At 45.2% G+C, this 15796-nt stretch overlaps 1 protein-coding gene across 1 annotated transcript; it reads right to left on the reverse strand.

The window, feature by feature from the left end:
• On the reverse strand, window positions 1-13874 carry UBE2M (ubiquitin conjugating enzyme E2 M). Its single transcript, XM_083470712.1, has 6 exons — window positions 13067-13874; window positions 11709-11803; window positions 9068-9106; window positions 5461-5564; window positions 4716-4779; window positions 1-1074 (listed from the first exon to the last, which is right to left on the reverse strand). Exons 1-6 carry the CDS (start codon window positions 13173-13175, stop codon window positions 934-936), a joined length of 552 nt encoding a protein of 183 aa, XP_083326838.1. The 5' UTR covers window positions 13176-13874; the 3' UTR covers window positions 1-933.
• Between the last annotated feature and the right edge of the window lie 1922 nt (window positions 13875-15796).

The following is a 15796-nucleotide window of genomic DNA, read 5'->3' on the forward strand; positions in this document are numbered from 1 at the left end:
TTGAGTGTGCTAACATTCCCCTTTAATAACCCGACACACTAGAAGTACAGTGGCTTTATTTTGGCCAGGGGCTCGCAGGAGTCACTGGAGAGGCAGAGAGTGTACGTTGCTGGGCAGGCCCTGGTGGACACAGTTGGGAGACAGCGCTGCCCCCCATTACATTTTTACTACTACTATTATTATTAGCACTGGTTGTTTTGGTTGTGGTTTTTTTTTATTTTTCCTTAAAAACCAGACACACAAGTGAGTTGATTCTAAAAGGAATATTCCAGGCCTGACCCAGCCTCCCCAGAGCCACGGCGCCTGGGGCAGGATGGAGATGGCTCAACACCCCCTCTCAGCCTCCCAGACTCACCCAGCCCTCGAGAGCCTCCCCTGTGTAATAAATAGTTATGCTCGGAAGCCGTGGTGCCCAGCAAGGGAGGAGGAAAGGAGAGGCAAATGGCCTGCGGATCATGCAGTGCAGTTATACCACACTGCAGGCAGGGGGTACCAGAGCACAGAGGGAGCCTTCTGTTCTTAGCAGCAAAACCACAGCCCCCAGAAAGGCAAACGGGCACCATCATGGGGTCCCGCACACCTGGCCCCATGGGGCAGGTGGCTACCCCAATGCGGTGGGGCATGGCAGAGAAGCAGCAGTAACCTCACCCCTCGCCCCGCAGCAGCACACAGGGAGAGTGGCGAGAAAGGTACGAGGGTTTAGTGAGGCGGCAGCTGCTGGGGCCCCAGGATGGCAGTTGGGGGGGGGAGGAAGGCGAGCAGGTGGGGCGAGGAAGCAGGGAAAGGAGGATGGAGGGGGCCTCCTGCCAATTTCTGACTCCTGTGCCCCCCTTGGTGGCTGAAGGCAGCGGTGTTGGCAGAGTCCCTTAGGAGAGCTGGAAGGGAGATGAAGGGGCATGGGGAGGGCAGGTTTGTGCCCGGAGCCGGTCAGTTCTATTTGAGGCAGCGTTCAAAGTAGGTGGAGCCAATGTAGCCGCCCCGCATGGAGCGCTGGACGTTCTGCTCAAACAGGCGTCTGTTGTTCTGGAGGACTTCAGCAGCCTCTTTGTTCAGGGGGTCTTCAGGGTTTGGCTCCTGCGAGGAGGGAGGAAAAGCTCTATTATTAAATGCCAAAGAGATCTGCAGCACCTTCAAAGACAAGGACTCATTATGGCACAAGCTTTCATGGAGCAGAGTCCACTTCGTCAGATGCAAGATTAAATGCCAACCCGCATTCCTGTTCTGTTACCTGTTCACAGAGCTGCCTGGGGCTCACTCGACTCTTCCCCCCCCCCATCACAAATCCCCATTTCCATAATGGAGTGCAGATGCCTTACTCATGGTCCAAGTTGGAATACCTGATGTTCTAGAGCAGGGGTGGAGAATCCCTTTGAGCAGGCAGGGTGAATCCAAAAGCAGCCATCCTTACGTGGGCCACTTTTAAGGGGTGGGCAAGTCCATCCAGCTGTCAATCACCAGTCAAATGACATCAGGCAGACCAGTGTTTGCCAGGAAGAAGCAGGGCTTGCACTTGAACACTGAATCTGAACCGCACCCAAGTCCCACTGCGAAGAAACAACAGGGAGCGTGCTCTAAGCCATGCGCTCCCAATTGTTGCTTGTCAGATGAACTTGCATTTGGCAGTGTTTAAATTCAGAGCTGAATTAAAGTCCCGCTCTTGGCAGTGATCAGCTCCACTCAGGAACTCCTACTGGGAGCTCCCAAATGGAGCTTATCTCAGCAGAGCTAACTTTCAGTGCTGAATTCAAAAGGCACCAAGCACAAGCCATGCTGGCAATGGAGAAAAGCAGGAGCACAATCAAAGGCTCCTGGTTGTTCCTTTGCAGACAAGCTTTAGCTACCCAACAGTTAATGCCACTCAACTTCAGGTGGATATGGCTGAGGAAAAGCAATCTCTGAAATGGAATTAGGGACCCTGGAGCACCTAGTCCAGCACAGAGGCTGGAGATTCCCCTTGCCTGTTGTAGGAATAACAAGAGGGGCTTCGGGGAAGACAGCTGGAGAAGTGAAAGATAAATATTGAAGCTAAAGCACATTTAAGATTGGTGTGCTAAAACAAGAACTGGGGGCATCGCCGCTTTTAGAATAATTATTCCCACAGAACTGGAACTAGCTAAAAAGGTAGCATTCAACTCCTGCATTGAAGGGCAAGAAGATCAATTGGTTGGCAGATCAACCCAGACCCAAGAGTAGGCCCACCTACAGAGAAAAAACATACAAGTTTAATAGCAGGGTTTGACTACATGCTCTACAGCAAGTCAAACCCTGTTTGATATCTTAGTAACATCATCTGCACACCATTTTCATCAGTGTGGCTGATGCCCAACTTCTCCTGAAAGATTGCATTTCCTCAAGCAATTTCCCTCCAATATGAGGGAAAATGAAGGCATTCCCTAAAACCATGCCTTGGATAAGCAGCTAGAAAAGACACAGCAACAGCTATAGCAGGCAATGGATAACTCAGCATAATCATGTGGCAAAAGCCCTTCCCATGCCACCATTTACAACTTGATACCGCCAACTGCACAAACGGTCCCCCGGGTTCTGTCTCTAGTGAATCACATGAAGTGGCCTTCAGTTTCAGTGATGAGAAGAGGCTTCCAACCTCTGGGTTTGCATTGCTCCAGGGGTTGAGGTTCTCTTGTTATTATAGCAAGCCTCCTCCTTTTCCTTCCCCTCCCCGTCAGAGAGAACATTTGAGGTTATCCTATTGTAGCATCGCCTTCCAGCATCACCTCTTGCACTTAGCAGGGAGGGAAATACAAAAGGAGTGGGGCAAAGTAAGTCCACAGAAGCCTCTGAAAGGCTTCATGCAAGGAACTCGGGGGGAGGGGGGGGAGGGCAGGAATACATCTGCAAGCCTACAGAAATAGCATGATAACCTCTAGCAACCTCAGCAACAATCACAAATGTAGGAACTGATGTATAGCAACACGCTGTGTTTCCCCATTACGTTGGCACTTTGCCTCCTGACCTCATGAAAGCACTCGCAGGGATGGTTTCCAGGAGAGGCTTGAATCTGCCTAGAAACAGCCCACACCACCTGAGAGATGCCAGCCTCTCACCATGAATCTGTCTCCTAGGAGACAGTGTGCTACACCCTCTTCCTCTACACTCTTTGGACACAAGGTCAACTAAGGCTTTTAGAACTACCAGGGCACATGACCTCAAATGTTCCTCTGCCTCTCACCCTGCCAATGAGAGTTGTAACCGAATAACTGGGTCAGTTTCAGCTTCCCCATCCCCTGAAGCAAAGAAGCTCCAAGCCTATTTGAGTAAAAAAATGATCACCATTCTCCAATTCAGCTCCAAAAGCACAGAACAGACCAAAAAGCATGGCAAGTCTGGGTTGGGAGTTATGAGACATTATGGTATATCATTTCGCTTTCTGACAACTATGCAGGGAGGGACCATGACAACAAGATCTACAGTTGTCAGAAGGGTTGAGAGACACAACCCAGAGGAACAGTAGCACCAGCTATATTGCAAATCCACGCAAATCAGGCTGTATAAAAAATGATTTAAATGCCTTAAAACGGAAAAAACTTTTTAAATCAGAGTTTTTAAAAAGTTATATTAAGCACCCCTTTAAAATAACCTGGTTTTTCAGAATACAATAGAATAAATATTGATGTAATACAAACAGGTCTTTTAAAGCTGGATCCCCGATTAAAAGCAATGAATTAAAGCTTAATTTTCTATGTAAAATTATAATCCAAGAGCAAAAAATGTGGGTACCTTGCAGACCAGCATTACAGGCCTCATTGCTCCTGGAATGTGTTTATTGTATGCACGGTGAGTATTTATAGACTTTCTGCCCAGTAACTACCACCTACTGCATATGGAAAGTTGGTGGTACTTGGTCACCAGGGAAGTAATTTGTGTGCCCTTACACATGTACAGAAAGCTAAACAAAACTACTTAATTTTACGAACTGTCTCTGATTTAAGGAGAGACTGAAATTCTGTGTATACTTACCTAGGAGAAAACCCCATTAAGATAGCAAGATTTGCATTTTAGTAAACATGCACAAGACTGCACTAATAGATTTTGTAGTGGAAAATGCATCAGGGGGTGGATGACGAGAGGTTTCCAGATTATGCTCCTGGGGCTTCATCTTATTACAAGCAGGTATGTTTTCACTGTTACAACCACATATTAATATGCATAACTGTTTAGGAAATAAATGTATTAGGAAGCTAAAACAAGATTTCAGTCAGTGCCCTTCAACCATGGGTTCCCAGATGTTACTGGACCACAACTCTTATTTTCCGTCATTGGCGAAAATGGCTGGGGAATATGGGAGCTGCAGTCTACTGGCATCAGGTGACACAAGGATGAAGAACACTGGTTTACGCCAAGCTACCCTGGATCAGAGGCTGTCAGAGCAAGGCCTCATAATGCTTCTTTGTCAAAACTGTCAAGTACACTGCTGTGCAAAGGCAAATCCCCATCTCAAGCTATTCTTGAAGGCTGACAGACAGCACAATACACACATCCTACCCAAGCACAACTATATAAAGCCAAAACTGCCTTTACCTTATGCACACCCTGTCTCACACTAACACCCACAGAATCATCAAGCCAGTGCTGCATTTCTTCTACCTTCTGTGCCGTGTGTCTCCCATTCCTACACCCACACTTTCTGCTCGGCTCAAGTGAGGAAAGACATGTTTCTTTCTGCGTTTTCTACTTTCAACTTCAGGCATACTCACCAAGAAGAGATACTGCAGGCCATAAATTATAGAGTTTATTGTTAGTACAGGCTTCCAGTCCTCTCTGTGTGAGAGAGAGAGAAAAAAGTGAGTGTACGGAAAGGAAAACCTCCCAAAAGGAGTAATAACAGCAGACTGAAATGTAGGGTAGGATTCAGGATTTATTTATTTTTTTAATTAATCTTAAATCAAGTCATATTGAGATGCTTTTTGTATAAGGCAAACAACAAATGTCATAAATAATAAGATCACTGTGTGGCACTGCACCAAACAGGTTGAAGAAGCAATTTCCCTAAGGACCAGGACATTATGTTTAAAATCTTAATGCTTGAAGGGACATATAGTAGAACTCTATTACCGAAACACATTTGAATAAAATTCTTAAACCCCATAAAATATAGCGCAAGAACAGGCCTCTGTAGTGTCAAGCTAGTTCCGAACTTTTACTCTCCTTGGTTCTCATTTGTTTGTTCACATCAATGCAGTTCTATCAAAGTCCAGCAAATCAACTGATTATTATTATTACGAAGGCAAAAGCAGGGAATGTTACTGATGACCCAAAATGAAAATAATGTTTTCATATCCAATTGAAAAATGTTAGGGTAATCAATAGGGAGACATAGTGATGATGCTTGGCATATGTGGTTACTTTATAATTTTAGAGAAGTTCACCGACAGCTGCAGAAAAACAATATATAGAAGTGAATGGAATATAGGGCTTAGGACAGCAGAGCAGTCTCTGTACCTGAGGATATTTAGGCAGACATTGCCTTCTAGGTCTATGTTGGGATGATACACCATGGTCTCACACTTCACCTTGGGTGGGTCATGTGGGTACCCTTGTCCCACCTGCAAATGAAATACAAGAAAAATAAGAGCTGTTGGCCTCCTTGGGTTCATTATAAGACATTCCATAATGCACAGCAAAAGCTTAAGATTACCAGTCACATAATCCTGGACACACATAAGCCATACCTAGCAGATCAACTTCTCTCATGCCAACAAGCTAATTTCCTAACATGGTATCTTATCTTCATACACTCTAGGTTTTGCAACCTGTTTGCCCTAGGTCACAGGGTGTGGAACCTGCAAGACTCCTTATCTTGTTAAGACTACAACTCCCATCAAACCTAGCCACAATGCCCAATGGTGAGGAACAATGGGAAGTGTAGTCCTGCAATATTTGCTGAGTGATAGGTTCCCCACCTCTCCTCTAGGAAGTTTGTCCCAAAGGCATGCAAATATAGTTGTACCTTGGAAGTCGAACAGAATCCGTTCCGGAAGTCTGTTCGACTTCCAAAACATTCAGAAACCAAAGTGCAGCTTCTGATGGGCTGCTCCTAGGAAGCTCTGTCGGACGATCGGCTTCCAAAAATAGTTCGCCAACTGGAACACTCACTTGCGGGTTTGCAGCGTTCAGGAGCCAAAACGTTCGAGAACTAAGCTGTTTGAAAACCAAGGTATGACTGTAATCAAGTCATTCCTTGAAGCACTTAATGTACCATCTTCTATTAGAAATCTCTGGCATCTCTTATTCATGTGTGCAGTGCAACACTGGTTCCAGAAGCAAACAGGTTGCTTCTATAGAATGCCTTTCAGACAATAATTGTGTATATTTATTTTGTCAATTGCCTGGGGAATATGACTCAAGGATCGTATAAACAAACACTTTTAAATAAATAAAATCAAGGAAACTGCTGTGACTGAGTTGCTGAAACGGTGAGATCCAGATCTTTGGGAGTGGAGACACTGGGAGGCTCCAACAGAAAAGGTGAAGGGAAGAAGCCCAACATGCTCTCAAGATACAGGGATCTATGTCTGTTTTAAATTAGGTTGAGAGAAATGCTTCCAATGTCTTCAGGAAAGAAACAGCTTTAAAATCAAATTTGATAGCTTGATAGTAGAAGGAACCACCTTGGTGACAGATTTTATTGTGGATTAAGCTTCAAGAACCAATGGGCTATATAGAGAATACAGTGGTGCCTCGCAAGACGAAAAGAATTCGTTCCGCGAGTCTTTTCGTCTTGCGATGTTTTTCATCTTGCGAAGCACGGTCCGTCGCAACCGCACCTCTTCAAGCGGCTTTTTAAAAAAAGCGCAAGACGTTTTCATCTTGTGAAGCAAGCCCATAGGGAAATTCGTCTAGCGAAGCAACGCAAAAACGGAAAACCCTTTCGTCTAGCGAGTTTTTCGTCTTGCGAGGCATTCGTCTTGCGGGGCACCACTGTATGTTGTTGGGACTGGATTGGGGAGACCCAGGAACAATCCCTCAATCAACCAAGCAGCTCCATGGGTGCCTTATGACGAGTAACCAGCACCCAGCCAGGCCTATCCCACATTGCTGTTACAATAATCAAACAGCAGGTGAGGGAGGAAGAACCATGCATAACACCCTGAAGGGTGGGATAAAAATACAATTACAGCCAACATTTATGTATCAACTGACAAAGGAAGGGAAATCTTGGGGCCCACACACAATTACGAACACCCTCACTACATTTTTAGAAACGTTCCAGGGTTCTTCCCATTAATGCTGTCTTTAAATAGCCAAAATTAAAGCTAATTTTAATTGTTTACATTTCATACTTTTGTCACTTTCCCCCTCTAGTCAAGAAAGATGAATAATGAGCAGAAAAACCCTTCACCATGGCAGGCAGCCCCTTTTCTAACTCCTCCACATCCTCATCAGAACTCCTAATTTCTACTGACAGCTCTGGCTCATTGGGAAAGTTCTCGGTACATTTTAAGAATTGCCAAGACAGCGCAGAGGCCTAAACAGCACCGAGTTTCTTTCCTCTTTCACCTCCAAGTTCAAAACAAGCCAGGTTCCTTGCCAAGCTACACACCCAACATTTTTCTTCATTTGCATCACTTAGCCCAGCTGCTGCTGGGCTTTCACAGAAATGGCCCTGACATGGAGAGAGAAGATCCACCTTGAGTACTTTTTACTGGAAAGGCAGGGTTAAAAAAAATAAAACTTCTAACAAAAAAATTAAATAAATAGAGAGGGTCAGAGCTGTACAGGAAACATTTCAGCTACCCTTTTGTTTTGATTCATTAGTAGCCTGTGTGCTCACTGATCTTCTCAGAACTAGGTGTTTTTTAAAAGTGAAACAGAAAGTTTAAATGAAAGCAAAGATTGCAGGGATGCCAGATTCTGAGCAATGGAACGTGCACCCCAGATATATTAACTCAAGACCAATGGGGCTAAACATTAGGTGCTATGAGATACCCCGATTTGGAAGCAGGTATGTTTTAAAGTGAGAAGAACTTCCTAGATCACTTTTTTAAAAAATCTGGTTTATAAACCTCATGTTTCGAGGGGCTGGCAAGTTTGAAAACAGAAAACAATGTTGACTAGATGATCAGAACCAGGGCAGCCTTTCCCTTCTATGTTTTCAGATCGCAACTTCCATCAGCCCCAGACAGCATGGCCAATGGTCAGGGATGATGCAAGCTGTAGTCCAAAACATTTGATGGGCAGCAGACAGAACAAGAGAATTCCCACAAGGGCTCCTCAATCCAGCCCATTCCTTGGCTAAAGTCACTTCAAGCTCTAAAAAAAAAAATATTTTTAAGTTTGGTAAAAGCAACAACAGTAAAAAACAAACAAACAAGCAGCCCCCAAATCCCAAACAATGCATGTAGCTGCAGAATTTATTCTACACAAAGAAGCAGAATTTCTTCAATTTATAAGTCATTCAGCAACCATGTCTTCAAGCACAGACCATCCCCCAGTTTGAGGTTCTCTAAGTAGGAAGTCTTACATCAAGACACAGCCCATTTAGGACATGCCTTCAATCCCTCCCCAATCGTTCTCCCTTGGTTGTTGTTTTTGGGGGGTGTTTATTTATTTTTAAAAATGTCTCTCTTTCCCATCAAGTGGCTTTCCCTGAACCAGGCAGCTTTGAGGCAGAAAAACAAGGACAAACCCTGTCCTGCTGCCCCACCTCATTCCCAGTCATGCTTGGATCTACGTTCATAAAATCGACCACAGGGTTCTGCGTGTGCCCAAGAAAGCTCAGGTACTCCCAGAAGTAACGTCAGATTTGGGGGTTGGGGATACAACCAAGGAAGCACACAATCACACTGTACCTCACAATGAACCAATCTATTACTTCCTCTCCTTTCCTGCCTCAATTATTGGTACTTTTACTCATCTACATGGCTGTTGACACAATATATAGCCTCTTATAACTGGCCCGAGTAAAAAAGGGTGGCTAAAATGCAGTGAAAAGCAGGCAGTTTGATAGTGTGCCAAGACAAACTCCTACAACCAAACGTATACCTCCACCACACCACCCCGTTAAAAGCCTGGGGCTTGGACAAGAGAAAACAGGGAGGTTACTTACTTTAAAACTGAAAACGAATTTCCCACCTTTATAGAAGCCCTGCAAGGCAAAAATTTAAACATTTTAAGCAACTTTGGCTCCATATAAAAGAGAACAAGATTCACCTTTTTGGGTGGGGGAAGGCAAGTTAATGATAAAACATTTTAATCAACTCTAGAATCCCTCATCCAAACAGTCAAAATTAAATGTGTACAGCAAGGTGATTAACGCTTCATAAATCTCTGCACTTTTGCAAACCCAGTATTCTGGATGTACAGGTAATTTTCCCAAACCAGAAAACAAAATGGTAAACTATTTGGGAAAACAGGCGTGGGTGGAAATTCTGATGTGCTAAAATGTGTTTATGTGCACAGAAGCTCAGAAGAGAGACTTTGAACCATAGTGGAAGGACTGTGTTTAGCAGAGGTGCTTTTTCTCTATTTTCCACCATCTACCAACACTTATCAGTATCCTTGACTGCAAAAAACCCTTTGTCTGAAAATGCAAACAAAGATTCTCAGGTTTTTAAGTTGAGGCTTTCAGTAATGGCCAGCACCAATCATCACAGATTACTACTTATTGTGCCACCCCAGCAGGGCTCCAACTTTCAGTGCTTGCTTCAGATGGTGGAAGGCAACAATGAATGGTGACTCATGGCCCCAGTTTTTGAAACAGTAAATATACACAAGGCAGCTTCCTCCTGTAATTTTCACAAAAACATGAAAACCGAATGTGCGCCTATGTGACACCTACTCTGAGGAACCCCGGGCCTTGTTCGTTTGCCATATCACCATGAGGAAAAGGTACATTCAGAAAGAAGTTTCCTGAAATGAAGTGCTATCAACAGACATCTCAAAATAAGAATCAATCCAAAAATGTTCCATGTAGCAAGGTTATCATATCAGCCAATACTTGAAATCTGCGCAAATCAAATGCCAGATTTGATGGTCTGTGGCCCAAAGTCAGTTACGCATAATTAATCTCCTTCTTTCATCTCACAGCTCACACTTTAACCCACCACACGCAGGGTTACAATGCCAAACACACAGGTAGAGAAAAACACCACTGTCTGAAGGTTTAGTACACCTGTGCTCAAATCAACCATTGCCCAAGATAAGAGAGAACTGCAGCCAGAGTATGTGTATGTAGTTGAAATTGCAAGCAGTACTGCCTGAAAAAAATGCTCATATGAACATGCAACGGAATAGAAGGGAATATGGCCAATTAGTTCTGGTTACATGGAATTAGCTAAACCAGGAGAGTCTGCACACTTGAGTACAGCAAAGGCCTAGAACAGGAAAATAAAGATGCACTGTAATTCATCTTGATCATTTCAATAACACACATATGAAGTGTATAAAACATGCTGAACTCCCCTTTAGGGGCAGCATGCCAAGGCAGATAAAAAATAAGCACTACAAAATGCTAAGGTATGGTTAATCTTACCTTTCGTGCTGATAAAATATATATTGCACTAATATGGATGTATTAAAACATTTTATCCTTTCTTTTTGGCCTAGCAGGTCTCCAAGGTGGCTCAATGTGAAAAATTAAACAATCAAAACACACAATCAACTACAAGACAGGAAAAACAAGGTAACAAACAGCAAATTAAATAAGCAGTAGAAACTTAAGTAATTCCTTGCAGACATTAACAGATATAACAGGATTCTAGAGATCTTGGCTTTAAATCTAAGAATGAGGAGCAAAGGGGCAGAGAAGGAACCTTCCCACAGGGTAGAGGTGGTTAACCTGTGGTCTTTCAGTTTTTGTCAGACTACAACTTCCATCATCCCTGGCCACAATGATGGAAGTTTTAATCCATCACCCTCTGGAGAACCATAAGTTAATCACCCCTGCTGGAGAGCATTCCCACGGCCAAGACTCTTCTGGATCCTAGACAGCATAGGGATCCTGGACAGTGCTTCTGAAAAAGATCTTTTAAAGTGTGGGTAGCTTCATGTGATATTGTTGGACTTTTGTATTCTGGATCAAGGAAGCTAACTTGTGCCCCTGAAATTTGTAAGATGTCAAAGTGAAATTAAAATAAAATAAAATACCCACTTACTTGGCATGCATTTTGTACCTGATATTTTAAGTTTTGGGAGCATCTCAATTATTTTACCTAGAAGCAACAAGCTGGTGGGCACAGAGGCTGGGCAGGTAGATTACAGCCTCCATGGTACGGAATGAGGATAAAAGGTATAGGTAAGAAAGAGGTCGAGATAGATTTAAAAATAGGAAACATAAAGAGAGTTCTATGGGAGAGGGAAGGATGGAGCATCCCTGATCACTGGTGTCACTTAAGACACAGTCCTTAAGCAATTCAAAATGCCACCACAGCCCCGACTAGAAACATTTTTTAAAAGTAGAAAAATCACAGAAATCTAAAGTTCAACAATACATTCCTTGCACAGGTTTCTTACACAGGCAGAATAAAAAGAAAAGCAGCCAGATCTTAGAATTCTGTCAACCTCATGGTGGTGGATATCATCTCCTGTCAACTGATGCAAGATTCCTCCCTGCTTTAGTTGTACCTTAGAATTGTGCTATTATGCAATGGAGTTTCCTGGCACACCCACCAAGCCTTTCCATGGTGACAAACAGAATGGCAAGCCCCAGCAGAGCGTCTGGCTACATGACTCCTCTCTCTACCACTTACCTCATCAGGGCAGATAACTAGCTTGAAGTTGAGGAGGTCATCCTGGTCTGAAAAGTCTATTTCGCATGTTTTCGGCAAATTCAATTCATTAATATCTGGGAGGAAAAGCAGAAGTGGTCAGTTGCAGGGACAGACTACTTCGCGAGACTAGTGATCAGGCCAAAACCAAAATAAACCTCCCACTTTTTAAATCAAAATCTATTCCTATCTCTTTTTCCCAGTGGCCTTGCAAGCTTTGTGATTTGCTGAAATGAGGTGCCATTTCATTTTTTAAAAAATTAGAAAAAGGGGGCACAGAAATACCATCAGCTTCCTGGTCACAAGTCATGAACAATAAGAAATGCTTCCATCTGAATACAAGTCCATGCTAGCATGTTGGAAATATAGATCTATGTAACCGTATGCAAAAATTAAAAAGAGCGACGGGTGTGTATGTACAAGAGCTGGCAACTACCTATGAGTGATCAAACACGGAAGGGGACCTGAAGATTTGTTTCATTTCTCACTCTAAGACAAAACAGGGGGAAGAGCTTATTTTAAGAACTATATACTTAGTTCTCTGTTAGATGGGGCCCAAGAAGAATGAGGTTCAAATTCTTGCTCAACCATTAAGCTCCCTAAAGATGGCCTCTCTTAGTCTATTTGAAGTCATAGATTTGCCATAGGGGTAAAAATGTGAAGACACAATGGGTGCCACCCTGAGTTCCCTGGAGAAAGACAGGATAGGAAAAAAGCAGTAATAAATAAGTAAATATATAGTCTGATCAAGGGCCCCAGGACTCAAACGAACACAAGACCACCTTGGGCATGAAACAGTGCTTTGGCATCATCACCCAAAGAGGCACTGCTCATCCAACACTTCCTCAGGCTTGAATTTCAGAATTCCAACCCGGAGTATGTACCCCAATATCTCTTACCCACAGTCACTTAAGATAGTGGGCACTCTCCAGTTCCAAGTTTCACCTCTGCCACTCCCTTAGGCGGCATTTATTGTAGTTTGCACAGTGGGGGTACAGATGTTCTAAAACAACAATAAAGAGGCAGCATTTGGAAAGCCCACCCAGCTCTGCCACGCTAGTCATACTGTCCTACTAATAAAGCAAGTGAGCACCTCTTTATCAGCAGTGCATAAACTATTTTAGCTTCTTCTTCTTTTCCCCCCACATTGCAAGCCCCTCATATCCCCAGGAGAGAGGGGCACCGTCCTCTTAAAACATTCTTCTCACTTGCTGTGTGCACAGAGACTACGTAGTAGGACCGATCTACAGCCCAGAGTGCCTATTATTATGCGTGTTTGTGTGATGGGGAGGACAAGGTACTTTCCCCCCTTTCCTTCCTTCCTTTCCCCCCTCCCCAACCTTTCTGGATGCGGAGCTGCGCGGCGGAGGCTTTCTTGCTGGAGCCCTTGGTGCCGCCGGCCGATTCCTCCTCCTTCTTCTGCTGCTTTAACGAGAAAAGCTTGATCATCCTGACTGGCTTGGCTGGCTGGCGGCGGCGTAGGGATGGCTGGCTGGTCTCTCGCCCTTCCGGCCGGGGCCTCTCCCACCCGGCTACCGAGGCCCGGCCTGGCCCGTCTTGTTGGGGGAGAGAGGGAGGGGAGGGAGGGACGAGGGGGGAGGAGAGAGAGGGGGAAGAGGGAAGAGGGGGGCGCCGGCGCCGGCCTGGCTCCCGAGGCCTGGCCTGGTCTGGCCCGCCGGGGTCGGCCGAGGGACGGGGCGGGGATGGAGGGGGGAGAGAGGGAGGGAGCGGGGCAGGGAGAGGAGAAAGAGCGAGGGGGAGAAAAGAGAGAGAGGAGAGAAAGAGAAGGAAGGAGCGAAGGGGCCAAGAAACCGGGGCCGCCCCGCCTCAGAGCGCCGCCGCTTTTCCCTACTGCGGGCTCTGTTCGTGCGTGAGTGTGTCGGACGGCAACGGACAGCCCCCTTCGGCCCTTCCCGGAAGACTGTCGGCAACTTCCGCCTCACGCCCTCCAGCTCCGCCCGCCGTCTCTCCGGAAGCACTCGGGTCCTCCCGACGCTCGCTCGAAGCTCTCGGAACTCTCCGGAGCGGCCGTCGGTGATTTCCGGCTCCTCCTCTTCTTCTCTCAGGGTAGTGGGGGGGGGAGGCCCCGCCCCTATCTCAACGAGCCGGGGTGTGTGTGACGAAACGGCGTCGGCGCTTTCCGGCCGGCGTTCGGGCTCCGAGCAATAGGATCGAAAGGGTAGCTCGATGGGCACGTCTGGCTCCCAGTTGAACGCGGGGCTATTGCTGGCTGACTTGTGAGAAGAAACGGCGCTGCCCCGAAACACTGTCCAAGCTTCCGTTCCGTTCTTTAAAACCTTACCGGAGAAGAATGCGAGGGCAAAGCAACGAGCATTCCCACCTTCCGTTCTGCGCTATGCACCCTGCCCCGCAAAATGAGGCACCCGCACGAGAACCGGCAGTAAGGGAATAGCGTGGAACTCCCTTGTTCTTGTCCCTTTGAGCCGCATGTGCGAAAGCGGCGGTTCTCTGCAAGCTGCGCCGCCTCCTTTGTGCATAAACGGGGGAGGAGTTCCATCCCCACGGGTGTAATTCTGTGCACGCTTCCATGGGAAGAAACCTCGTAGAAACCCATAGGCTTTATTTTCGCGTACTCAGGCTTGGATCAGCTTTGCACTATCGGTACATTAGTGTGGTGGTTTTTTCTATTAAGAGCGCGCAGCTGCCTCTCTGCCCCCTTTTACTAACCGAGATCTTATTTCCATCAGTTGCATCGTTGAGGAAAGTCGCTCCGTGTTCACATGTATTGGTTTTAATTGATGCAATTAAAAGGTTAGAGAAATGCCTCTTGCGCAGTTTGGAATACTTCTAATGCGGGGTGGAGACCTGACCCGCTCCTTTTAAAATAGCTTCCTGCTGCTTCTTAAAAGAGCGAGGATATTAACAATTAAAATATGTAAAAAGTATGAAAAAAGCTCTTTGATCCCATCCTGACTAGCAGAAGCAAAACTCTGAAACATAACTGTACATGTATTACCATCGCCATCGGTTTCTTAGCACAGAAATTAAGTTTGTACAAGATCTTGTATGCATTAACAGCTGTGTTTTCAACAAGCAAAAAATTAATCCAAGCAGTTAGGGAACCAATCATCCGCTAGTGATGTGTTCCAGAGCAGGTTATTTTCAAACCCAGAACTCATTTTTACTTCAAAGGTGCATTTAGGGACCCATTATTTTTTTACCAGGACCATTAACTCTTCTCTTGAGTACCTTCAACCTGGCACACACCGATCTATTTAGAAACCCACTAAATTCTGCTCCCTCCTAACCTTAACCCCTCCCCACGTTCATTAAATTTAATGCAAGTTGTTCAGGTCATATTTATGACCACCCATTAACTGCCAGGAAATATCATTTTGGCACTTAAGCCACACTTTCCCAAGAAACTGGATATAAAGTCAAGACTCCACAGGATCAATGTCATCTCCTGTAGGACCAAATCTGGATCGCAGAACATTCCAAAAGAATGTTGTATCCCAGGTTTCTGCTCATTTGTTTGGTACTCCACAATTGGAACTGGGGGCTTTCACTAATCACAGAAGCAGCCATCCATTTTTTTTTCCATCAGGAATAAACTGTGGCTTATTTTTTTGCTACAGTTACGATTAGAGCTTTTAGTGCATGCAAGTGAATTGCCAGTTTTGTTTGTTTTGTGTACTCCGCACTTTTAGAAAACTTTGTCTTGGGACAGCAGGAAGGGAGCAATTTTTGAGCCAGTCAGTACAGCTTCAGACTGCATTATGCCCAGTGGAGGCCAACTCTTTAGGGCTAGTGAGGCACTGCCTCACCAAATTCAGGCTGCCACCACCACCACCACCACCAGTCCAGGGGATTGAACCACCTTCAGATCCCATCTCAGCCTAAGTGTTACCCCTGTAGAACTGAAAATGAAGGATGGGGACAACAGTAGAGTAGGCATTAAACAACACCAGAGTATGCCTTTGTGAATTCTGCCAACTGGGCAGAGATTATCAAATTCACTGTATTATAACCCCACTGTGATGCAGAAAATCGAAAATAAAACTCTTTCCCACCACCACCACCACCACCAAATTGACAAGACACACCAG

This window comes from Podarcis liolepis, assembly GCF_965112155.1.
Source record: "Podarcis liolepis genome assembly, chromosome: 13".
In the NCBI taxonomy this organism is placed as follows: Eukaryota; Metazoa; Chordata; class Lepidosauria; order Squamata; family Lacertidae; genus Podarcis; species Podarcis liolepis.